This window comes from Pipra filicauda, unplaced genomic scaffold (genome assembly GCF_003945595.2).
Source record: "Pipra filicauda isolate LSUMZ 115617 unplaced genomic scaffold, ASM394559v2 scaffold101_size5749837_pilon, whole genome shotgun sequence".
Taxonomy (NCBI): Eukaryota; Metazoa; Chordata; class Aves; order Passeriformes; family Pipridae; genus Pipra; species Pipra filicauda.
Window position 1 is genome coordinate 517,543 of NW_024103452.1, and position 27,229 is coordinate 544,771.

Here is a 27,229-nt window from a genome sequence, read left to right on the forward strand (position 1 = left end):
CAATTGTTTCATAGACTATAACTGAACCTATAACCTTTCTCATGTAATAGCACTGTGTTTGTCCTTCACAGGGAGAACACTCTCTTCCAACTAGATCAAAAATATACCTTCCATTTTCTTATGAATACTAGAGACTTTTGGGATGTCTATGTTCCCTCAAGAAGTAGATTGCACAGGACTTAAACACAGATGCTCTTCTTAAAACATGCGCACGGCTTGGCTTGGTAAATCCAGGTTACTGCTAGTGCTACCTAGAAAATTCAGTAATAAGCTGAGGACAGAGAGACTTGCTCTATTAACATAGAGCAAAGCTGACATACTGTCAGTGTGGAATCAACCAGACTGTGCATGCCCAAAGCCTGCTGTAACACATCCCTCTCCCCTGTCTGACTGGGTGTCACACAGAACATGTCATCACCAAGACTATTTCAGGACAGTTTCCAGCAGAAGCCAAACTTACAACATTCTGTATTCAGAGGTACTGCACTAACAGACGTGCAGGGCAGATCTATTTAATGAACTTCCCCTTTACTGCTGCAGTCACAGGTAAACCACAGATTACCACGAGGCAGGCTGTTATCCATGGATAACAGTGGTATTCATTTTGTGTGCGTGTGTGCACGCACGAGTTCCAGTGCTGTTGGGATTCAAATGTTCAATCTGACACAGCATCTTTGCTTCAGTTTTCCATTATAAAAGATTTTTGCATAGATATGCTCATATTAATGTCTGTTACTACAGAACTGTATTTAAATGGAATTTATACTGGGGTTCTGAACAAGTACAAAGGCATCTACCACAATTGTCCATGTTCATGCAAAATGCTGACAACAGGCAGAAGGCAGTGTAGCAACATTTCTGGCAGATACCTGCAGATGGTGCACTAAAACACCAAGCAGCACTGCAAGATCTATATGCAGAAAATAAAAAGCAACTTTGAACTCCTTCATGAATACCTTCAAATAGTTCTGTACTGACAGTATCAATTTCATGTACAAGTGTCTTGCATTTGCTCTTAGAGGTTCACATACTCTTGTTTTGCATTGAGCAGCAGTTACCAAATGAAGGTCTCTCTCTCTCCAAGGGAATGTGCTCTGATAGTCACAGTTCAGCAAGAATCACACTATCAGGTGGTGTCAGCATGGCTTTGCCAGCTTCAGCGGAGTTACTGTAGCCAACCCAGTGATGCCTTAGGATCTTCTGGAATCTTGGAGAAGCTCCAAAGACAGTATGTACCGTGAAGAACAGGAAGATGAGGAAGAAAGGGGTCTTGGGACCTCTGACTTAATTTCCGGGTAGGCGTGCCAGGGAGGCACATCTGGGGGGGGGTTAGTTCTCGGATCAGACCATAAATTGTGGAACCCCTGGACACGGAGGCACATGCCTTTTCGTACTCCTTGGACCAGAAGGCCTTCATTAAAAACTTGTTCTCTGTCTTATCTCTACTAAATTAGCCTGTTTATTTGTTCCCAATTTTTAAGCAACATCAGAGATGCTTGGTTTATGTTTTAAATACATTTATTAACACTTTGTAAACAGGAGAAAAAGTGAAAGATACACAGAGATATTAAGATTTACGATCACAGAATGGCTGAGGTTGGAAGGCACCTCTGGAGGCCATATGGTACAACCTCCCCTGCTCAAGCAAAGCCAGTTGCCCAGGACCACGTCCAGAGTTTTTGAATATATCCAATGGTGGAGACTCCACAAGTTCTCTGGCTAACCTCTGCCAGTCGTCCTGATAGTAAGAAAGTGATTCCTGCTGTTCAGAGGAAACCTTCTGTATTTCTGTTTGTGTCCACTGCCTTTGTCCTGTCACTAGGCATCGCTGAAAAGAGCCTGGCTCCATCTTCTTTGCACGCTTTCTTCAGTGTTGATACACACTGATGAGACTCCTCTGAGCTGTCTCTTCTCAAGGATGAACAGACCCAGATGCTCCAGTTCATCATCTTCATGTCCCTTTGCTGGACTCTTTCCTGTAGCCCCATCTCTCTTGTGGTGGGGAGCCCAGAAGTGGACACAATACTACAGGCGTAATGAAAATTACAAGGTAAAACTTTACACTTAAAATACAAGTAAGGGAAAAAAAAACCAAGGAAGCACAAAACCGAGAAATCCAGGAAAGAAAACATCTAAATAACCAGAAGTGTAGAGAAGCAATACATTATTATTAAACCTCAAAACCCCAGCAAACTAGCAGAATCCAGGTGTAGAAAAGTGTTAAGTCATCATTATATTCTAAGCTGAGTATTTGTGCATGAATGTTCTTTATTGCATTAGTCTTTGCTTTTCTACAAGTGAATGGTGAAAAGATACAGACCTGGCATGACACCATTATGCTCAATTCCTCATGTGATGATAGTTCCTCACAGTTTTCCAACGGCAGCAGCTTTTGACCAGCAGCAAGATGCACCAGTCACCTTAAAGTGAAGGATATTACGCTTCTTGTACAACTGCTAATCTCTCTGGTTTGCTTCCATAGCAGTGTTCACAGAAAATAGAACAAATCAACAAGAACATAACAATACAAAGAAGCTTCAAATAAAATGCAGGAAATCTATTTTATGGCTGTCTTAATTTCCCTTTAAATTACGCTAGTATAGAACAAGGAACAGAAACAATTTAACATCTCAACAACTGGAGTAAAAGAAAACTGAGCTTACATTGGTACTGCTTTAAGGTACAGAAGGGTTCTGCTGGACTTGGGGCATAGAACAATTGAGGGTGTTAACATCTATTCCTTGCTCCCTGTAGATTTACTAAGGCAACTTTGGGCAAGTTACCATTTCTACGTCAGTGAAACGGAGACAAGACTTCTCTGCCTCATAGGCAAGACTGAAATTAATCTCTATAAACTGCCTGAACAGTCAGGAGTTTTATATTAAATATTAAAATTAATATAAAGATTTTTAAGCAGGTAAAATGTAAAAGGAAAAAAAACCCCTTCCACTAACAAATTCTGAGCTATTACCTAAACCATATATAAAATCCCTCCAGAAAAAAGTATTAATCCATTTAATTACTTCCTTAACTTGTGAAGTATACTTATTATTTCCTGCCCTCCAGAGTATACATGCAATTTTATACCTCTTTTCAGAACAGTAAACAACTCAAAAAGTTTCCATGACTGAACAAGCAGTGGTCAAACATGAGACAAGGGCTTGTTTCTGCCTGGGAGCATGGGAGGCAGAAAAAAAAAGAAACAATTAAGACACACCAGGTTAGTATGGAAGGCACTTATTAAAGAAAAAAATAGCACTTGCAATAATTTATTTCCTCTTCCTTTAGTTCTCAAAGGCAAGCAAGGGAGAAGAGAGATTTTCTTGGAAGATGGAATGAGGTCAAGGAGTTAACTCATACGTGTACTCATCAAGACCTTTCCAAAAATAACGGAATGTATGAAAGGAAAGATTTTTTTCATGGAGAAAAGAGGATTTAAAAGAATCATCCAGACGGCTATGACTGATATGAAACACAAAATATGGAATGTGACCAACCTGCAATAGTATGATGTAAGCCCTTAAATGCAGAAATATAAACCTGAAAAATGCACAGTGCATCAACAGAGCACGCTAAAAACGGAGTTACCATCCAAAATTAAGAAAGATAAGTAAGGAAGTAAGGAAGACAAGTAGTAATGATGTATGCCTAAGTTTAACTTGAAATGTTTTGTAAGTTTAAAGCACAGGAGTGGTAAAACAAGATTGCAAAAACCAGTTTAATGTAGTATCAGAAAACACTGTAGGTTTGGGGGGCAGGGGTGCAGGCTCAGGGCATTAGTTCTCCCATACTTGTATTCAAACATAGGTACCTGAATAATTACCAGTTCTGCTGATACTGACATACTGAATGAAGAAATAATGAAGAAATCCACCGCACAGGCAATTACTTTGTTACTGAAGTGTGCTAAATAAATGCAAAAATGTAATGTGAAAGCAACTGCAAATGCATGCTAATTTAGGAAAACAGAGCTCCCTCAGTTTTCCAAAGGAGGCAGAAGTAGAGGGTGTCACAGAGGTAGATTGCTGACATCAGTGGAGACCTTGGTCAGACTTAAATTTTACTGTGAACTTCAATGTCATAACTAATTTTTACATCGTAGATTTTTTGTAGAGAGGAGAAAGTTGTGTAGCATAAGAATAAGAAGCAACTATTTCACATTATATTTAGATAATAAATCTTCTGGTGAGAGACCTGAATGTTTTTTTTCTGTGGTTTCATCATCCCTACTATAAAGAGCACAGGAAGCAATGAGTATAAAATGCAATAGTTATCATGACCAGATAGGATTAAACGACACCTCAATATAAGTGCTCTTACACAAAAACAAAAAAAGAATTTACAGTTACTTTCTGGACAAGCCCTTATTCATATTTCAAAACCAACATACGTATACAGTACAGAAGACTCTAAAACAAACTTTTGTGATAAGAACACTTGTAGTTTTGTAAGGTTCTCTTCCTTGCATGCACTATGAAGCTTATTAAAAAAAAAAACCACAACCCCACAAACACCATTTAACTGATATGGTTTTCTTAAGGAAAGCATGAAACTGCACAGACCATGATGGGTGGCAAATTATGAACTACTCTAACTTGTGTGTGCATTTTCTTTACCACACATATTGTTGATTTGCAAGTACTAGACTCACACCTACGAAAATAAAGAGCTGACTCTTAAATTTATGCTATTAACAGTAAACCTATAATATTCATTTGCGTATAAAAATAATTTTAAAGTACACCTGTAAAACAAAACATACATTTCTACAGTTAAAAAAATTAATAAAAAAATAAATCAAAACTTCCCCCAATGTGAGCTTCATTAACTCAGTCTTGTATAAAATAGAGAATAAGTTAAAAGGTGAATTATTGTGAATGCTACGCTCTCCAAAGAGAGAAAATGGAGACAAAACTGGATTATATGAACAGCTTGGAAACCTACATATGACATTTGAATTCCAGTCGTAAACTTTGTGAGTGACTTCTCATCTATTTAAATAAAACAGATGCCAAATGAATTATATTTACTATGACTTTCTGCATGTATGGTAGCTTTCACATAGTTTGTTTTCCTGAAGTTCAATAAAGTTTAGCAACAGACAGAGTTTACAGATGCCAGAACTGAGACTGTAAAATTATCTTACCCTCACTGGAAAGAGCAACTTCATATAGTGAAAAGAATACAAGGGAATGTAAGAAATCATAAATATTATGGGGAAAGAAGTGCATCAATCCACTTGACTTGGTCAAATGCACTCTTACACCAAATCTGAAATTTTAACACTTTATCATACCTTACCATAAAACTTTTGCTGTAACATGAAAATGGAAGGTCATGGCAGGCTATCCTTCCCTTTCAAGGTGTATCTGTTCATCAAACTCACACCTCTCTACCTTATCCAGGACACAATCAATCATGCAGCAGCTGGGATTTTAAGAAACAAAATTGTCATATGCAATAAATTCTCCCAACTTGGCAACAGTGGGTTTGTATGGGTTGAAAGGCTTTGCTGACACACCAGAGTAGCTTGAGTGCTGGAGACAGTGCAGTTACGTTAGCACAGCTCTTCACTTATTCATTCCATGTGCTAAGATGGGTATGCTATTCTGTGTTCTATTCCATAACACACTTAATATAGCACATGCTAGCTACCAATTTAATAAGCAAAATTTAAGGCACATTTTGTGTCTGTGCTTTGATTACAAGCTCCTTGGAACAGATATTCTTCCTAAGTGTCTGAAAAACATTTTGCACATTGTGAATACTTTCATCAACTAGTAGTTTGTCAGAGGGCAATCCTGTGAGATATTTCAATTCTTTGTACGTTTTTTCTGACTACATGTTTCTATTATCCAATTTACTTTTGTCTAAGTTGAAAGAACACACACCAAGGTGCATCTAAGGAACACAACAAAAAGAAAAAACATGACCACATAAGAACAGTGATTTGCAAGGTGATTGGTATTTTTAAAGTGCTTTGTTAACTATATAAAATGAAAGAGATGGCAAGTGATTCAAAAGCGAGTTGAATATGAAAGTAAGAGAGATAAATGGACCTAGTCTTCCTAATTCATGATGAAAAAGACAGACTGGTAGCACATTGTCTCCTCCTGTCATTAAAGAAAGAAAATTGTAATCTGTACCCTAATCCTCTTAACTTCATCAGAAGACCACACAAACACGATACATATTCCAAACACATTAGCAGATGCTGTTACTTTTTACTTCAATATCGAAATTGAAGAATTTCAATTTGATGACACTAATTTAAAGAGAACTTCCATGTCTCTTTACACCACTATGATACAGAGGGCCATAGGCCACTAAAATTTTTGTATTTCACCACAGAATAAGCAAATAACAGTTTCTTACACCACTGCTTAAATCATGATTTTTTTCACTCTGTGTTCTCACCCTGTTCAGGTCTAAAAGCCCATTCCCCCCTTACTAAAGTATGAGTGTTGACTAAACAAACTCAGTCTCAGTTTTGTTACTCAGAAGCAATAGTCAAAAAGAGTGACACTAAGATTTCCATAAAAATTTCAATTATTACAATAAATACCAAATTCTGTGATGATCTAAATAACTTAAAAAACCCCCAACATTTTTATTTAAAATGTAAAAGAGTGACAACATACCATATTCTAAACCTTCCACCTTTAAAATCACAATTTGGTTGACCAGTTGGTGATCAGGTTCCATTAAAAATTAATACAGTATTACATTTAAATTACTCCACCTAGACAATTAACAAAGAACCACTAATCTCAGATCAGCCACATGGCCAATATTATTAAAATGCCCAAACTAGTCTTCTACAGTGTCCCACTTGAGTGCAGCTTCTCAGCAGTTTGCCAGGAGCTGCTGTCCTTCATTGCCTGATAAAGCCATCTGACAACGGCCTAGACCATCTTTTACGATGAATTCAAGTGCTCTGAAGAAAGGACTCACAAAAGTGTGCACTTACAGCAATCTGCAAGCAGATAATATGCCTTCAGCTCCTTTGGTTTTAATAATGTTCCCTTTGGAAAGTGAATCAGTTGAAGACTGTTCCAACAAAATTGGAAGTCAAAGTCTAGACAAGGCATAAACCACTGTCTATACAGTTTGTGACAACGTCCTTGTTTTTCTCTCTTCCACAGTTTTTTTCCAAAGACCATGCACTGAAGGCAGTTTGATTTTATCCATATTCTTACTGTAAACATTGAGAAATATACCAAGGACAACAAGTAAGCCTGACCACACGTACCTAAAGGGGAGGGAGAGGAGGGAAAAAAAGTTACCATTAGCACTTATCTGTAGCAATTACATACCTATATATGTGGATTAAATAAAGCCCCTACATTAAGGAGAGAGGAGTTGAAGAAAAAAAACCCTAAAAATCAGTGGGCTCCGAATATCCTTGAATCTTTATTATTACTAACCTTGCACCCCTCTTTTTTCCTGTCCTGGCTGGAGAGTTTATTAAGGTGCATTTATAGTTAAATAACAACTAAACAGTATCTGTTATTTCTCACATGAATAAAATAATCCTGAAGATTTTAGTATGTTTTTCCTTCCTATGGTTATGAGAGCTATACTCTCTATTACTGACCCAAAATGTGTTCTTACTCAGTGCCTTATATCCATACTTGGATATATGTAGGTACATTTTTCTTTCAGCTCTCCATTATTTCAAGCCTCAAGACTTTTAGCCGGAGTAAACTCCATTTGGGCGTGTAAACTTCGTTCTTAAATCTCAAATAAAATTATATATAGAAATAAAATGGAATATTATTTTGTTTCAAACCAGAAACAATTAGGATCAAAGTAGCAACTTAGCTGCATTTTTCAATATAAGCTCTTCCCTGAAACTAAAAAAAGGGAATAAACCCAATTTCAAAAATCTTGTCATTTAATATCTCAAGATAACAGAAGCTTGCAGTTCTTTAAAAAGGCTAGTTAAGAACTCAAATCTGAGCTTATAAAAGCAGAAACAATACCGTAATGGAGAAAATCCCTTTCTTTAGCCAAATCTTCCTCCACAGAGAAAGTACCCAAACAATTTATTAAGTATCGTAAGAATTAGAAATTATGTAAGGTTTTTCTTTAAAAAAAAAACACAACAAAAAATGCCAACACATGGAATAGCTTGTCTTTCAGACCTTTAGAAAAATGGAAACTATTTTCTCTAGTATGATTAGTATCAACAAGCCTGTCAATATTTACAGCAAATTGCCAACAATCGTAGAAGATATGAAATAACAAGCATTAAACCCTGATTAATTACTGTTGTTATATTTCCATGATCAAGACACGATTTCTTATGAAATATTTAATAAAGCATTTAAAACTGTAAATACTTACTGTAAGGTAAATGGCTTTGCAAAGAACAAAAAAGAAAGCACAATGGTCATTGCTTTTCTTCCTGTTGTTACTGCAGAGGAAAACAAATATTTACCTCTTTAAGAATTCAGTTGCAGCAAAAGAACATAAAATAGGCTTCAGTATTAGCAGGTAACCTCATTACATAATTAAGTGTCTGGCTAAAACGATGATCACCCTTGGTGCAAACACGCACTGCAAATGTAGTGCTAGAACCCTACACTGTTTGCAAACAAGGACACTGTGACAGTAGTATCACCCCGGTCACACTATCTGCAGCAAAAAAACTTCCAGAACAAAATTTGTTCTTTAATAACTTCATGCTAATCAATTCACAGCCTCTGAAAGCAACAAACAACTCTTGCAATTATCTGATGGTCTAAACTAATCTGTTAAAGCTTGGATACAACAAATCTCTTGCCATTTCCACCTCATGTTATTAGAGTTCAGCAGTGTTTTGGGCTCTGTTTTTAAGTGGAATGGGATTATCATCTCATCATTCTTTTGAAATTGCTATAAATTTACCTAACAGTGCAGGGAAATACAATTTTAGTTAGAAACCTAAGAGAACAAGGATGTTCTCTTCTGACTTCAATGACTGCATTAGGAAGTTTTCCTCAAAACCATTAAGAGATCCTCTTCTACATGTAATTTGATCACTAAAAAAAAAAAAAATTAAAGTAGTAAGAAGAGTGAAGAACATAATCCTGTTTCCAAAATAGCAGTAACCTCTTTGGTTACTCTCAAATTAACTACAGCTCCAACAATTATTTGAACAATTTCAATGCAAACTGCTATGAACAAGGATACACCAAATTGAGTGCTGGGTAGCATATATAGTTTATCAAAGAAGTTGTAGAAAATGTTTTAAAACAAAGTAGCAGCCAGGCACACAAGTTTAGCTGCGGAGCTAAAGGGCCTGAGAAGGTGTTATTCTATATGATAGCACAGGATTCTTACTTGAGAAAGACCCCCAGTACAGGGTGCAGTAGGTCTGCACCTAAAGAATATGATTTTTATTAACAGAAAATATTGTGCTTACCATGAGATACTTTTTACTATAACATACTGGAAAGTCTTACTTGCTTAAGCAAGATTTGTATAACATCCAAATTAGTTGTACTGCAACATACTGGCAAAAGTTACCAATGACTACTGAGGTATGTTTCGTGCTGCTATGGTTAGTCCAGCAAGTTTTATTTTAACCAACTCTCCCCCACAGACAAATATTTACTTAAAAGTATGTTTTGTAGGGGAAGAAACAGACTTCGCCACTGCTTCATCTGCCCCAACCTCAACTTTTTAATAATTTTAGTAATATTTACTGATTTTCTTTACATTTTAAGAAATTTATGCACATCAAATAAAATGATTTCCTATTACATGAAAAATTAAAGGAGAATGAAAAAGAAAATTGAGTTTTAATTAGAAAACAGTTTACAGATGAATAATTTAAAAAATGGTTAAATTACTTCAGTTTTACTAATTACAATTATTTCTGTTCTTTCAAATCAGTTATTAATTAAAATATTTATGTAACCATTTCCTTCTAATTTAAGTGCCTTTTCTTCTTTTTCCCAATTAAGTCTGACAATTTCTCATTCTGCTAATAGAAATACAATTTTCATTAAACTCTTTCACCCCACTCCCCCCATGAAGGGGGAGAGCGGATGGGGGGAGGTGGGAGGGACAGTAATGAATGTGGTGTTCATTGTGGCACAATAAACATTTTCACATTGCTACAGGCAAGATAGAAAGGGCTCAAATGTTAGAATTGTCAAGGTCAGGCATAGGAAAACCTGGGAGAGGTTGCTATTCCATGGCATTTTTAACATTTTTTAGTACAGTGAGACCATTTTTTTTTTTAAGAGCTATTTTAATACATGGACCAACCCTCTCATCTGGGTCAATTTCCAGTCAGGAGACCTACTGAACATTGTTAAAAACAAATGCAAAACAGATATGCTGCAGAGGAAATAAGTGACAGGAAATCAGAGCATGCAATCCTCAGGTCAGAAAACAATGTTTTTAACTCCACTACTGTGAGCGAATTAGAGCATCACCCGACAGAAACCAGGGGGTTCTTTTAGTGGTAGAAGTAAGAAAGGAAAGTAGCTACATGGCATCTTGCTACACCTTCCACCCACCAGGCTCTTGTGATTAATGTTTGTAGTTTCATGCACTTAGAAACAATGTCACTGCCTACTATGTTTTCCTGGAACATCCTTACTTTTCCTTCAAATGATACATGTCTTTCCTTACACTTTGCTATATTTTCCCATGAAGGCAGGCTGAAAGAGTTGGGGTTGTTGAGCCTGGAGAAGGCTCTGGGAAGACCTTATAGCAGCCTTCCAATACCTAAGGGGGGCCTGCAGGAGAGCTGGAGAAGGACTTTTTACAAGGTCCTTAGTGACAGGACAAGGAGGAATGGCTTTAAACAGAAAGAGAGTAGGTTTAGACTAGATATTAGGAGGAAATTCTTTACTGCCGTGGTGGCGAGACACAGATTGCCTCATCCCTGAAAGTGTTAAAGGTCAGGTTGGATGGGCCTTTTGAGCAAACTGGTCTAGTGGAAGACATGGCAGGGGTTTTGGACCTAGATGTCCTTTGAAGTTCCTTCCAGCATAAGCCATTCCGTGATTCTATTTCAATGTTTTGGTTTAGAACAGTGTTTTTTGTTTCCGCACTAAAACACAGTGTGGGCTATATGCACAAGTCTACTTAACAGGCTCTTCGAGGTTGAGACTGTGGCACAAAAAGAACCAGGGAGCTCTCAAACACATTCTACTAATGCTACAGAAATCAGCCAGCACAAAGAACAGAAAAAAAGCCAGAGCAAGAACAATTCTCAAAAGCTCTGTCCTAAATAATAGAATAGGATTACTTTGTTTTTATACAAAAGCAGAAAAGATATCATTTGTTCGTACCTGTTACAGCAAGAAGGGCACCAAAGATTTTAATCAAAGCTAGAACAAAGGATATGCCAAAATACCCAGTCAGGGAGAAAAGGAATGCATAACCGTAAGTCTGAACTAGATGCTGCAACAATAAAAAAAGCTGGTTAGGAAAATGTAAAACAAACCCTGAGGTATTGCAAAATGACATAAAAGTACAGACTTTAATCAACTGCTTGAGCAATAATAAGCTGTTTAACAATGCATTCATGCAAAAATCCTTATTTAATTTTAGTTAAATAATGGAAAAATAATAATGAAATTATAAGCTCATAAGTCTAGTCCTGTGATTTTGTTGCTTTTTAAAAATTTCCCCTATCTTATACATCAAAGACTGGAAAAACTTCCTTAATATATGAATTATACAAGTTAACCAGTTTACACGATGAAAATAGGACATTAGAGAGAGAAGTGGTGGGATTTTCTAAACCATACAGAAGAAGGTTTTCAGAGAGAAAAAGAAATCTTTACACCTACCTTTGAGCAAAATGTTACTGCAGGGCTTAATCCACTAGTGCATGTTAATCCAAATAAAATATACACAAAACCTATTGAATAGGAATACAAAACCTAGAATAGTGTAAGAGAAAATAATTACCAGGTGATACTATACAAAAGGATAAAATTAAATGTTTTCAAATGCTTGGCCCTGCTAATATGCTCAGCTTCTCAGAGCTGAATTTGCAGCCTTTGAAGATATTTTAACTAGGGTTTCTATAATAGTTGATGTACAGTGAAAAGTCAATAATAAGTGTTAGACACATTCTTCCTACCCACAACAACATAAAAGAAGTTTGGAAAGCTAGTCAGTTAATAATATCCTGAGGTCAGTGTCAACAGCGGTAAATCCTTCAAGTTCAGGATTTCACAGCCTAAATAAAACTTCACACAACTATTTAGTTTAATAGTCTGAATAACACGTTAAACTTATTTCATTTTCCACTACTTTTTTCAGCACAGTAAAGATCTGTATTACCTTAAAAGTGCAAAGGGTGGCACAGAATCACCATGAACTGCCAGAAGTGTCACATTAGTTTCAGCTGTGTCACTTCCATTCGCATGCATAGCACATATGTATCATGGCTACAGGGCGTAAGATTTTCAAATATGACCAGCTCTGGCCCAGTTCAGCACTCAGAATACTTAGCAAACAGGTAGGCTCTTTACTTTGTCTGCATCCTTATTTAATTCATAGTTTCATAGACCAACAGAAGAATCTTCACCCTATCCTTTCCCACATTGAGTCAACAGAATTAGAAGCTGGAACCCATCCGCACATCCTCCCATGAAGCAGGAGGCAGTCAGCTGTTTGTGCGACATTTAGTAGCCTTTTCTTATGAAAAAGGGAGACAGTAAACAGAACTGTTCTACACAGTACTGCCTAGAGTATGCTGATTATGCTTTCAAAACTCATTGTCAACAACAGGCCTACTTCTTTTGACATAGGTTTCATCAATTGTTTTCTTGTTAGAGTAATCTCAACTATTTGGAAAAATAAATCTATTAACAATTGTTAGCGCTGCCATGAGATAACAGAATGCTTATCATTGCTTTACAATAAAGGAGGATGAATACACGTCTAAAAGAGCTTTTATTTGACACTGTTCATATACACAGAAGTCAGTCCCTAGTTCTTCACTTGCCTCTGCATCCAGTTTTTCTCCCAAACTGCCATAAGACCTCCCTTTTCACAACCAGGAATGAGCACCACATTGCTATTTCCTTGTTAGACAGTGTGATGTAAGACAAACAAGACAAAAGTCAGGTATAATCTTCAAGAGCAGCAGTTACTATTCCAGCCACAAGATATCTTTTCTCTTTTCATAATTGCTTAAATCCAGGGCAATTTCCAAATCTGACAATGAAACAGAGATGCTGTGGATGACAGGTTCCTTTACTGTTCGATTTTATTTACAGATCACTGTCCATTAAATATAATCTGTGATTCAGATGCAATTTTTACCCTCAGTCTCAAGTAAATGACTTCTAAAATTCTGCTTGTACTTCTGCATTGAATTCTCTAAACAAAATCCTGCAGTGTAACTCTAAGCCTCAAACAAATAAAACTTTTATATCCTTAATCATTACACTCATCCTCTATTAGTAGTGTGAGTATACAATACGAGGACCAACATCTGTCAGACTGATGCAGAATAAAAGCAAAGTCCTGGAGATAACTGGAGTTTCATAGGTAAGGCAGCAACAACTGTCAGATGACTGCTGGGAAGATGCAAAGTAGGCAAGAAAAGTTACAGATTGTACTTTAGTTTGGATTTTGGAGATGACAGCTATAGAAAGCTGCACTGGGTCATGTAAGGTTCATGTAGCTAAAATCTCTGCCTTCAGCAGCAGTCAACAGTGAATACTAAGAAGAAGTACAAAAATAAAAACAAGAATACAGTGACACTTTTAGGTGTATATTTTTCCACTTTTCAGACACTTGTAGCTCAAATGTCTTGAGCCATCCTAAATCACTTTCAGCCCTAAACGAAGATTCCTTTTATCTTTTTCTCCATTTTTCAAGCTACGTTCATAATGAGAAACTAGATCTTCTAGTTAAATGTCAAATAATGTCCCAAATACGGAAAATGAATTCCAGTAACTTTTTACTTGTGGCATATTCAAATCATGCCTCTTATAATAAAAGATTTACTTGTATTTACTCAACTTCACAAAAAAATATGCCAAATTCAAACATAAGTTTTGTCTAAAAAGAAAAATAACATGAACAGATAATCCATATTCCAAGTAAGTATATAAAAAATGCTGAGCAAGACTTTTGCAAAATTATGTATTTCACTGAATCAGGAACACACATATTCATCCATTCTGAAAGTCAGAGTTTTACAGATTTCAAAAGATTCAAAAAAGGCTGCCTCTCAAGTGCTAGCACACTCTAGAACTGGAAGTCTAGTAAGTGAGAAAAGCAATGTGTTCCATATAACACAACTATACCAGAAGGACAGTATATATTTTTCAGAGACTAAGCACATGATCATAGAGAAAACACTCCGTTGATTTCAGGCCTGCAGGGTAGACAAAGGAATTGTTGCCAGAAATGAGTGTTTCTGTAGCTGCAAGATACATTTCTGCGCACGGAAAGCAGCAGCCTTGAAAGGCTGAAAAACAAAACAAAAAACCCAGCAAAAGTCCCCAAAGAAACAAGCAGAAAACCCCAAGAATAGTACACCAAGAGCTTTTTCTTTCATAAGCAAGAGAAAAGCATATTAAGTTTCATATTTTGTCATTGCAGGCCTTGTCTATGATAGATCATATTCTTTTAAAATTGCAAATCTGGTATTTACCATTTCTGAATTAGAACCATTGTGCAACTTCATAGCTTTTTCCTGTACATTTCCTATAACTGCATCTGCGCAGAGGGCAAGGGATATTAGGACCACACCTAATATAAGAAAACAAACAAACAAACAAAAACCTGTTCAGAATATTTATCAGCAGAGTAGCAGCAAAAACCACTCTGTACTTATCCTGAAAAAAAATATCTCAGGAATAGAAAAATAATAATAACTCCCTTCTATAACATATTCTAAATGCCAGCAAAAATATTTCATTACACCAGTACAAAGCAGTGCCCACCTCCACTCCCTCCACTAGTTAACTCCTGAGCAGTGTCTCTAAGCTTCATGGGAACATCTGGCCACTGCTATAAAGAAGCCAGCTGTAGTTTTTATAGTAACAATAGTGAAAGAGTGTCAATTGCATTTAGTTAGGTATCTTTAATGAAGATAAATAACCAGAAAACATACTCTTTTTCAGTAGTTAATCCCATATTATTTTTTTCCTGACAAAGGCAAATAGAAACTTTATATGTAATGGTAAAACAAATACAAGGGGATTCATAGTGGAAATCTCTAATTACTGAAGCATTCATTTAAAAAAAACACTCTTTGGCTACAAACCCCATGGTTTTAGGTTACCATATACGCTCACAACAAAGTCGCTACACAGTCAATAATGTAATCAGCTTTCCAATAACAAAAATAACCCTTTATCCATGTCAGTCATAATTCATTCCCCAACCTCCAAACTCTGATTCTTTCATGACTGTTGTATTTAATGATCCACACACGTTGAAATACCACTTTTTCTAAGTATACATTACAGAAGATATTAATAATCAAAATCATATTTACTGTCTGCTCTAGTCTTGGTTCCTTAAAAGATCATGTCAGGCAAGAATCAGGAGTGGAAGACTAGAAACAAGCAGTGTTATATTTTCTTAATGTGACGTTCTTACAATCAGAGGTCTCAAAATAGGCATTCAGATGAAGTATAAGCTCCCAATAGAGAAAAAAAAATAAAAATCCTAGTTCCTAGGATTTTCAGAATTGTAAGATTTAACATTTTTAAGACACATGAAGTTTAAGGTGGCATTTCCTTGGCAAACATCTGAATATATGAGTACTTCTAAAACCAGCATTTCTGTTTTGGGAACCATTTCCTTTCCATGCTACACTCTCTATGTCTCCTCATCATTGAAAGTTATCAGACCTTGGAAAAGGTGTGACTCAATGGAAAACCCATGATAACATGAACAACATTGTTTATGCTAAAGATTACAGATATCTCATCTGCATGGATTCAGCTCTGGTTCAAAGATATGGTAAGACTCCAGCTCAGCAACAGTCTTGCTGCAGGTCACTTCTGTAAAGTGATAGAGCATGTCTCATCTCTGTTCTCCATCATGCTTGTTCCAGCAGTGCTTAAGGGCCCAGGCACACCACTGGACAAATGCATGGGTTCAGGACTGGACTGAGATGAAAAGGTTACCTGGAATCTGAAGTGCAAGTGTGCACAGGGAGGAGAAATGTGGGGACAAGACAAATGTTAATCTTATGTCCTTACACAGTTTGGAGTGTAAGGAGAACTGTTCCATTCATTGTGGTAGCGCTGCACCTGCTGAGCAGCAGCAGCAGCAAAACCACAAACGAGACCAGCAATGTTATACTGTATGTAAAGCATGAGTAAAAGTAATTGGAAAACCTGGTCCTAAATCAGTTCTGAAAGAAACCCACATGGAAACAGTTCTAAATAAATCACTGGAATGAACTCAGGAATTGCCATTTGAGAAAGAAATTCAACTAAGCTTTTAAATCCAAGCAGGTTAAAATCTTCCCTTTGCTTCTTTTAGACAGTATAAAAAACTCAGAATGTGGGCACTCCACTTAAAAACTACAGCAAAATTGAGTGAGATAGTCAATTAATATAAAGTAAATGGTTCTGAAATGGAAAAAGACTTAAAAGTTTAACTAGAAAAGACAACTAGTCATTTGAAGTTTTAAAATAGTCCAAGTGAACTTTATCATACTCATTTTAATATATTTACTGGGGTAATTATTTCTTGAGAACATGAATGAGACATTTCAAACAAAAGGGTGGGATTTCCAGAAATTTCAGGAACCTAAAAACTTAACGATTGGAATAAAGGTCTCTTCTGTTACAGACAGTTCTGCTAGTGCAAAGCTAAAATGAAAGTAGCAATTTCTGTACAATACCCAAAGGCACTCCAACAAGAACTCAAACTTCCATGGAATGCTTATTGTAGGAAAAAAACAAGCACTTTCCTAAACTCTAAAATATAATATATCTTTACCTGTCAAGTTGAAGTTTGGTGCAACTGTGCTGTCAGCTAAAGTAAACCATATTAATCCAAGACTCATACATAGGGCAGCAGACACATCTACAATGTTATAACGTTTTCCTACAAAAGCAATACAAACAGCATGAATGGACTGTCAGCACTCTCAGAATTTCACGTTTACCCTGTTTAACAGACTAGAAGGCAAAGGAAACACTGTTCCAACTGTTTTACTTAAACAGAGGACTTAATGCTCTGGTCTTTCTTGAATGGAATTAGTTTCTTCTACAACAGCAGTTCCTAATAGGGAGGAGGATCCTAACAGGTAGTATCCAATGCTTTTGGTCAGTTTTGGTTTGACCCCTAAAGCATGTCCTCCCCAACAAAGCATTCTCTTAGCAACTTCAGGACAGTTTAGATGTTTTCATCATACTTTCCCCTCATGCAAGACATTTCAGCTGTCTTTTCTGGTACTTCTAGAACCCTACACTGTCTTGTAGTTTGGGAAAGACAAGATGTGGAGGGAGATGGCAAAAGAGAGTAAGGAAATAAAAGGCAGGAGTTAGTATATCTTGTTTGAAATATTATATTCCTTTCCCAGAAGCTGTAGTTTCAGTATGAGCTTCCAAGGGAACTTTTTTGAACTGATTTCTTTTTTCACAATAAAATTAAAAAAATAAAATCAAAGCTTCTGAGAATACACTACTACTACAACACAATATAAAGTTTCAAAAAGCTTTAAGGGAATACCAGTCATTTTGCATTAAAATGATACAAAATTCTTCCTAATAAAATGTAAATACTGTGTGTGCATGTGCATATGTAAAGTTGCAACCTTCTCTGAAAATTCAGCTTTGCAACCAGAAGGCCAAAATTAACTACAGAAATAGAAATACACCATTCTAGATATTGTTCCATAATACTTGCCCATGTGGAGCTTTACTCACTGAATCTTTGTGCACTGAACAAACAAACTTTTATAATTTATTTGTCTTCTAAATCCAGAAATACTGAAGTATATTTATTCACATAACTATAACCTTCATCTGTTTTTCTCCAGATCTCTTTTTCTCTTCTTGGAATATGAACTATGACTTTAGCACTAGTCAAAGACATACAAAAACAGGTGTATTTCTGATAAACATTCAATCAAAATTTAGGAATTTTTATTAGGAATTTGGGGATTAAGATTTACAAACAGGAAGAGTATGGGATTTCTTCACAAATCATGGTTGGATTTTTTTTCCATTTCAGGTTCTCCATTTCAGTATTGAAGCTATTTCATATATGATGTGATTTGGTTTATAAATCAAAGTTAAATTTCTTAAAAATTAAGAAAGCTTGTGTAAAAATGAAGTTTTGCAAGTGACCTGTAGAACGGTTTTCCCCCACATTTTCTGTTCATCCAATTATATTTTCTGAGAAGATGCTTCAGAAATTCTCATTTTTCCCCCCATAGAAAAAATAGTACCAGTGGAATTTAACAAAGTACAGGTTTCCATATATAATCGCCTCCCAAAGAAACAATAAAAATTTCACCTAAAAGCAAGACTAACACTTACCTTGTATAAAAACCCCGCCTATCATAACTGGAATGAGCTTACAGCACTTGAAGATGACTTGAGTAGGGTAATTCAGATATCCTAAAGAGGTATTTGACAAACCCATAGTTCCCACTGTCAAAAACGCTATTATCATGTAGGTTTTGCCAGGAATTCTACAAAATATAAACATACGAATCTTGGTATTGCAGACTCATCTAGAGATTTAGCTTCGAAAATTTAGATAAAGAAATATGTTTGTAATACAGCTTCAACATCTTTCTCACTGAATTTCAATCCATAACAGAAACTTTAAAATGTACATAAATGTCTGATTTCATATTTCATTTCTTACAGTTACTGTGAATAAACAGCAATCAAATACAAAACAATAAAAACTTCACAGCTCATGAAGTATTCAAGCAGTAATTCTTTAACCTCCTTTGGAGAAGGTATATTGTTTACACATGAATCAAGACAAAGGCTTCAGGTTATTTGCCAAGGGAAACACAGAAGATTGGTAAACCAAGATATCCTGAATCTTAGTCCTTTCAGGTCACTGTGCCAGTTTATTTGGTGACGTTTTCACATGAACCTTGACACTTTTAAAAGGACGAAAGTTGAAAAAGTTGAAAGTTTTACAAAACTCAGCAAAACTAAGAGAGCAGTGATTCAGCTACCGTGAACAGAGGGGCTCGTTGAACATTTTCAGATATTTTGTTCACAATTTTATGAAATTATCACCTGACAACAGATGATCCAACAGGAATTTTTAGCAATCGTTGTGCTCACTTCATGATATTTTACAGTTATTGATGTACATATGTTCAGCTTTTTCTTATGCATACTCAGAGCCACATTAAGCAACATAAGGAGCTGTATTGCTGTAATCCTGTCTTATCCATAACTCATTATGTGATGCAGACATACTCTGAGGCATGCAAGAAAAATTTAAAATTTAACAGATTTCTGCATGTCTACAAGAAGATGGCTAGGTGCTAGCAAATAAAATGTACAATATATTTAAGATCTATATTTCCAACACAACTTACGTAAAGGGTCATACTCTGAAGCATTATCAATTATTTGATAATAAAACCCCTAAATACTAGTAACAGAACACCCAAAAGGGAACTGTGCAATATTATCTGATGTATCTCAAGAAGACAGATAACCTGAAATATAAGCTGTCAGTGTTTAAAATAAAAGGAATAGTTTATCGAAGTTATGTTGTTTGGATACAATGGAATTCTATAACCTAAAATCAGTTTTTGCAAAATAATCCAAGGTTGACTATGGGTAAGGAAAACTAGTTATGCTCAACTAGGATACAAGGCAATTGTAAAATTCATGTACACCATGACAGCCTCTGTTCAACTCTCCAGAGGGCCTCAATATACAGTTTGCAGAGGCTGTAGCCGGATAGGGAGCCACAGAATGGCCATACTGATGCAGAACAAACTATTCCATTCCCATAGGATTCAAATCAACAGAAACTTCCTTGGTCAGCTGCAGTGAAAACACAGAAGAGTTTTGTGGCAGGGTGTTACGAGTGCTATCTGAAATGAAAACCACAAAACTTCAGCATATCCTTTGAAGCAAACCTACCCAGCCACATGGTAAACAGACAGTGGAGCTCTGACACTCTCCAAGATGCACAGCATGCTGGAGGAACCTTTTGGTGAGGAGGTGCCAATATTTGAGGAAAACACATTCAATGACAGATGGCTTCAAGTGCATTGACTCTATTCTACGTGTGATGATCCCAAGCAACACATACGTGAGTCAGTCTCTATCAGCTACCTTAAGGATACAACATGTTCTTTAAGTGGGACAAAATGACAGTAGAGTCAACAAAACTGCTTACAGGTCTGAAATCTAAGTGGATGCTTATAAAACATTTTCTAACATTATCCAGCAAATTCACTTTTATGGAACTGCTACCAATGCCTCACACTACTCACATCCAAACAACAGAAGCTAAATTAAGTATAAATGTAAAATGATTCTAACTTGATGGACAATGGGTAAAATGCTTGGAAAAACACATACCTTCTCCTTTTGTCCTGAATCAACTGCAATTCTATTAGTCCAAAAATGGAATAAAATCCAAATTGCACTAAAGTGAGGTACCAACCAAAAGGTTTAAAACCTTCCACTGAAAATATCAATTCCTATAAAAACAAAAACCCACCAAGGTCACGTACATACACCAAAATATTGACTTGACAAATAATCAACAAATCTTTTTCCTTCACATACATGCAAATCTAGCCTTTGCAGCTGCTCAAATTCACCTGCCGCATGTAACTTGCAAGTAGTGGAAAAGACAATTTAAGTTTCCAAAATTCATGAAGATAATTTACTGCAGGTGTAAATACACTGAAATTAATGGATCAATTCATCAGGGGATTACATCTGATCCATTAATATTTATATAAAATTATAGATGGCTTCCTGTCTGCTTTTCTCTTGTTTTTTTTGTTTTTGTTTTTTTTTTTCCAGTTCATTTACATCAGTAGAAGACTTTGTTTTTATCTGGTTTTATTCAGAATTTATAAATATCTTGTGATAAGTTAAACACAAACTTTCTCTAACAAACATACTTACTGATGTAATTTTCAGCTCCTAGGAATGCACACCTAATACTTTGAGTGCCTATATCAAATAGCACTTGTGAGTTTATAAATTTGCAGGCTGTAGGAACATTTTAAACCAGAGCAATCTGTTATGGAAAAATACACACACTGCATAAAGATTTTTGTAAATGTGTCAGCTATAGAAACAAAAGGCTACCTAATATTTTCCTTTTTGAGATTCTGCTTTCAATTACTGATAACACTGTCTAACTCTCTTAAAGAAACTTTACATTAAAAATATAAACTTAGTATATATTTATATATATATTTTATATATATTATATTTTTATGTATTACATATTTTAATATTTATATTTAGCTGCTTTTGAAAACTGCATTGGAAAGAGGGTGATTTTTAATTATCAACTTCTAAAATCACTGCTTTATGGAGAATGCTCGATGAACTCAATAATAATTAAAAAAAAGGAACAGAAATGTAGCTGTTCAAGATAAAGGAGAAAAGGTTAACAGAAAGATAAATGTTTAACTAAAATTGCATAAACATTATGCTTCCGCTAAAGAAACTACCACAGTATATTTCAGCTCTGTCCTGAGAGCAGAGAGAAAAATAAGAGAACTATAACTCTACAGCACTCATGGAACTTTGAGAGCTCTAAAGGTTTCAACACCAATGAAGACTTAGGTCTATCTTGCACATGGGAGTAAAAGATCAAGTTAAGAAAGTCCAAGTGATCTAAACCTTTTAGGCACATGAATTATAATGGAAACTCACATTATATAGTTACTTGATGCTCTTGAATACTGAAAGCTTGACTTTGCAATAATATCTAGTTTAAACATCTATACATATTAAAATACATACTATATTATTATGGTATTGAAAAAAAAAGGGGTAGGAGGAATTGGCCTAAGACATGAGTACATAGCATTTACCTGTAAATATCCATAGATTAGATAAAACATAAAAACTCCAGAAACACAGATGAAAAATTGAGTAGGTTTGCTAAATTTGCTGAGATTCATGCCAAGAACGACAACATCATCTACTGATTTGATATGAGGAGACATAGTTTGAGATTTGGAAGGTACACTGATGGAAATGTATTTTCTTGATGAAGTGAATTTCAGATCCATGGTTCCTGGCTCTCTGCATTCGGTGCTATTGTTATCCTCTTTCTGCTTTTCTCTTTCTGTGTGTCTTCTGCCTGAAAGCTGAAAGAAATGCTAAAGTCAGATAAGACATAACATACAGCCCTTCAACAACAGTAAATGAATGTGACATTTATAGAGTAAATATAAAGGTTTCAGAGTTTTGCTGGATTGTTTTTATTCATAAATTTTATTTATCTTTTCTGATGTCCAAAGTTAACATCAGTTACTTTGTTAACACCAAAGTTAACACCAGAGGCCAACAACACTTTAAGGGTAAGTAGTATTCCTGCACTCTACAAAGCAAACAAACCAATGACTCAACCCCAAAACATCAGCAACAGAAAACCAACTTCAGTTTCACAGTAGCTTTAAGTAGTCCTTTTATGCCAGTACTCACAGGAGTGACTGCTTGGCAGAGAAGTGATCCCCATGATGAACTCACAATGAAAGAACTGGTTTGAAGCAGTGTGGTTCTGTCTACTATGCTTCATTTTCACAGCAAAACATACCAGACTAGACCATTACATGGCAAGCCTTGCTAAAAACGACAGATTTGAGCCTATGACTACTTAAAAGTGTTGAAGTGGAAGAAGTTACCCCCCCACTCTCACATTTATTCACTGTTTCTTGCAACTTCTGCAGAAAAGAACGTGGAGATGAAAACAAGCAGACGGAAAAGCCAGTCTCAGAAATGCAACTTTTTATTGGATGAGGTCTGTGGTATGGCAATCCCTTTAATATTTATCACATACAGCTCTTGCCCTATGTAACAGAAAACAAAACTGTATGACTGAATACATGAGGTGCTGGAGTGGGTCCAGAGAAGAGCAACAAGGCTGGTGAAGGGACTGGAGCATAAGTCCTATGGGGAGAGGCTGAGGGAGCTGGGGTTGTTTAGCCTGGAGAAGAGGAGGCTCAGAGGTGACCTCATCGCCGTCTATAACTACCTGAAGGGAAGTTCTAGCCAGGTGGGGGTTGGTCTCTTCTCTCAGGCACTCAGCAATAGGACAAGGGGGCACGGGCTTAAGCTCCGCCAGGGGAAATTTAAGTTGGATATCAGGAGAAATTCTTTACAGAGAGAGTAATCAGGCATTGGAATGGGCTGCCCAGAGAGGTGGTGGATTCACCATCCCTGGAGATTTTTAAACGCAGATTGGACGTGGCACTGAGTGCCATGATCTAGTAAATGGACTGGATTTGGACCAAGGGTTGGACTCGATGATCTCGGAGGTCTTTTCCAACCCAATCGATTCTATGATTCTATGATTCTATGAATCCCATACAAGGAATTTCGACCGAGATGCAAATAATTCTGTTCTCCAGATCAGCAGACAGTATGATGTTTGAGGCTTTTTTTCCTTTTGACCCTCAAGAAAAACACAGCAATCAGCCAATTGCCCCAAGACTTTTAAGTGCTGGTCAGCATCTAGCTCAGTGAGCAGTCAGTAATTAAACTCTGTTTGTCTCAACTATTAAGTGGTTTGTTTTCCCCAGCTCAAGAATAATTCTCATCACACGCGTATAAACAATGCTTTTCCCATTGTTTTTAAATAGAAATTGTGCTAGCATATTATCACAAGATCATGCAATAAATGTAGTCTGAAGGAATGTTGTCAATTTATTATACAATATATTATACAAGAAATTACAATCTTAGCTGAAAAATTAAGGATTAGTATAAAACCTGCAATGTGCTTATGTTTCCTTTTTTTCGTACAACCTACTATCAGGCTGGAACAAGACTCCTACTAGAGTTCTGAAAGAATAGCTTGGGGAGTATAACAGGGGTTTAGGAACCACAATAATTATTTGTGCTTAAATTCATAGCTCTTCAGTGGAAGACCAAAAGTGAGAGGTAGAAAGTTTACCCTTGTGGATTGTTAGCTTATACTAAAATGAGGTGGCCATAAAAAAAAAAAAAAAAAAGGAAAAAGTTTAAGTAGGCTATTTTTAGTAAAAACAGAAAAGTACCAATGTCAGGCAATGTGGCATGAATGAGCCTTCATGTATAATATCACAGAGTTCTGATCACCCTCAAAGACAGATTGAAAGAACAACTGAAAAAAAAGGTTATCAGGATGGAGGAGCAGATTGCCTGTCTTAGGAACTGAAATAAGATGAAAGTGTTACTTGTCTAGCCTAGCAAAACCCTGATGAAAAGAAAACAGACTTTCTTTCAGTAAAATTATCAAGGGATTACCACAAAGAAGAAAAAAATAATTCTAATTTTAAGGACAGAAGAATGAGAGCAAATGAGCATACAGATCATGAACAAACCCAAAACTACCTTTCCATCTCTAGATTATCTGCATTCTAGAGCAGCCTAAAAATGAAAGAAGGAACAACTGAACTGTTTGTTAAGGTGAAGGTTAAGAAAGCAATTCTATATAGCTGTTGAGACTGGGCATGATGACTGAGCAGCCCTCTTTAATCTCATGTTTATGGCATCCCACCACTATGGAAAGTAGAGTAAAGGTGCCTGTAGAAGATACTTGGTGATCCTACTTGATCACTAAACCCAGGACATGAAATACTACTCTCCCCAAACAATTGCAGGCAAAGTTAGAACTTCCAAGTTCAAGCCCAAAGAGCAATTTTCCATGAAGGAAACTAACACAGTTAAAAACCTATCCACTGTTGGCATCTCAGCTCAACTTTTTTTTTGATGCCTGTTCAGATCTTTTCTGTCCAGTGTACACTTCCTCTTGATAGTCACACTTTCTCAGCAGCAAAAAGAGCTGCAGAAGTAATATGAGCCTCATTTTTCACCTAAATTAAAACTGAGTATGACATACACCCAGGATGAGACACAGTCATGTACTGTCATGGGTGCTTCATGAATCCAAAAATTGAGTGAATTGTGTAATGCATATTTTTATACCTACATTTTTCACTCTGGCTACTAATCTAAATATTATTTGTGTTACCTGAGTTACCATCAGAAGTAGAAGTAGAAGGAAGAAGAAACAACAAGCGCATTTATGTATTGTGTCTGGTTGAGATGGAGACAATTTTTTTCAGAACAGCTTGCATGGTGCTGTGTTTCAGACTTGTCACCAAAATGATGCTGATAACACAGTAATGTTTTGGCAAGCAGGAGAGGGGGTACAACCAGACATATGACCTGAACTAACCAGAGATATTGCAGGCTATAAATCCTCATGCCTGGCAATGAAAAGCGAGAGGAGAGGGTTCAGGGAGGTTAGCCAGCTTTTGCTCAGGAACTGAATGGGTATTGATCTACCTGTGGAAGAAGTGATTGCCTTTATATCACCTGTTTTGTTTTGCATCTCTTTTTCCATTTTTTCTCCACTTCTTAAACAGTTTTCTCTCAACCCATAAATTTTCTTTTTTACTCTTCCTTTCCTCTTCCCCCATCCCTCTGAGGTCAGTGGGGAAAGTGAGCAAGTGGCTGTGTAATGCTTAGCTGCCTACTGGAATTAAACCACACAATTAACACAATCTTTTCAATTTTCAACTATTTATATTCAACATATTTCCTCAGGAATGCCATCAGATTTTACAATCTGTTCATTTAATTTCTTGCAGATGACTGAGTCTATTATCAAAGTAGTAAGAAACAATACTGATTGCTCTAGTCACGCCCATGGCCATCCATAAAACAATGATACATAGTAATTGTTTTTCTCTACATCCTTCAAAAAACATTTCAAGGAACATTATTTAACAGCTGAAAAAACTCTAAATGTATGTATCCATTTGCAACACCCTCCACCAAGTAATTTCATTATCAACAGTGACAGAACTCTTCTGAAGTTCACTGTGACTTCTCAAACTGTTACTATTCTAAGTATGAAAAATGTTATTCATCCTCCTCTCGCTAAAATCCCTCAAGCAACTAATTCACCTCTTGAACGAAGCTGCAGCAAAAATCTGTTGTATGAAGAGCCAAGTGGCTTAAGAGCTGTCCTGATGTGCGTAAAATACCAAATTCCCTCTTTTGTTTTTTCCTCCTGTGTCTAAAAATGTAAACAACACATTCTTTAAATCAATGACTTTGTTTCTTGCCCTCTAAAAAAACTCCCCTGCAGAGCAATATTTGCAACTTTGCACACAGAACAGTAATTATTAAGCAAAAAAGAAACAAATGAACAAGAGACTAGACAGGAAAGGTTTTTCTGGCCTCCAAAAAGTTAACTTTTACCAAACATGGAAAAGACATTATGGAGGGCCCGGGGCTTTTTTTTTTTTTTTTTCCACCTTGAAGAACATCAGTTGAAAACATAATTTTGGCAGAACCTAGCATCTCAGCACACTCAGAAAAACTGCCCGCCCGGGCCACGCAAGGCAAGTTCCACGTTGGCCCTGGCCACGATCCATTTCCTCTGGAAACACTACCAGAAATGCTTGGTGGTAGGACAGCAGCTGGCACCGCAAGAGGGATGCTCGGGTAACAGGGACGGAAACGCACATCTGTGAGGAAACCTGAAGGGATACTTTGCTCCACGGTATCCGCCTCCCGCCCCGGAGGCAGAAGAGAGAAGGGAGACAAGGTCCACGACGATCCCTGAACCTTCCTCCCTCCGCCCACCGAGCTGCCGGGGGCTGTCCCACGCCGGGTGCAGCCCTGCCCGAGCATCTGCTAGCTGTCCCGGACAGGGCTGCCACGGAGGCTCTCCAGCCGCCACAGGCCGCCCTCCCCCCAGGAAAGGAACCGTCCCGCTGCCCGCGGACGCCGCCGCCTCGGACCGGCCAAATCCCTCCCGTCGGCCACGGCCTCCAGCTCCTGCCCCCACTCCCGGCGCCCCTCACCGTCGCGCCCATGGCCCCCTGATGCCAGGTGACGCTTCCCAGGAAGCGACCCCACCTCCTTCCCGCTAGCCCCTCGTCCCTGAGGGAGGCAGGGAGGGAGGAGCGGTCCCGCCCCCGTACCTGTCCGACAGGCAAGGAGGGGCAGGGCGGCCCCGGCCAGCCGCCCCCCGCCGCCGCCAGCCCGTGCCGCCCTCCCTCCCGCCGGGATCGCTCCCCGCTCCAGCCCCGCGCGCCGCCGGAAGT

General features: G+C 37.2%; 1 protein-coding gene across 3 annotated transcripts; it reads right to left on the reverse strand.

The window, feature by feature from the left end:
- Window positions 1-1,500: 1,500 nt before the first annotated feature.
- On the reverse strand, window positions 1,501-27,229 carry SLC35B3 (solute carrier family 35 member B3). 3 transcript variants are annotated; one of them, XR_005565571.1, is made up of 10 exons: window positions 21,995-22,270; window positions 20,514-20,635; window positions 18,483-18,637; window positions 16,936-17,043; window positions 14,627-14,724; window positions 11,799-11,891; window positions 11,295-11,406; window positions 8,350-8,419; window positions 2,321-7,252; window positions 1,501-2,025 (listed from the first exon to the last, which is right to left on the reverse strand). XR_005565571.1 is itself a non-coding variant. In XM_027745050.2 (10 exons), exons 2-10 carry the CDS (start codon window positions 22,193-22,195, stop codon window positions 7,102-7,104), a joined length of 1,110 nt encoding a protein of 369 aa, XP_027600851.1. In that variant the 5' UTR covers window positions 22,196-22,273; window positions 27,107-27,229; the 3' UTR covers window positions 1,501-7,101. The 3 variants fall into 3 exon arrangements, 1 of the variants encoding a protein (XP_027600851.1); XM_027745050.2 differs by adding an exon at window positions 27,107-27,229 and having other exon boundaries at window positions 1,501-7,252; window positions 21,995-22,273; XR_005565575.1 differs by lacking the exons at window positions 1,501-2,025; window positions 2,321-7,252 and adding an exon at window positions 8,893-9,026 and having other exon boundaries at window positions 8,357-8,419.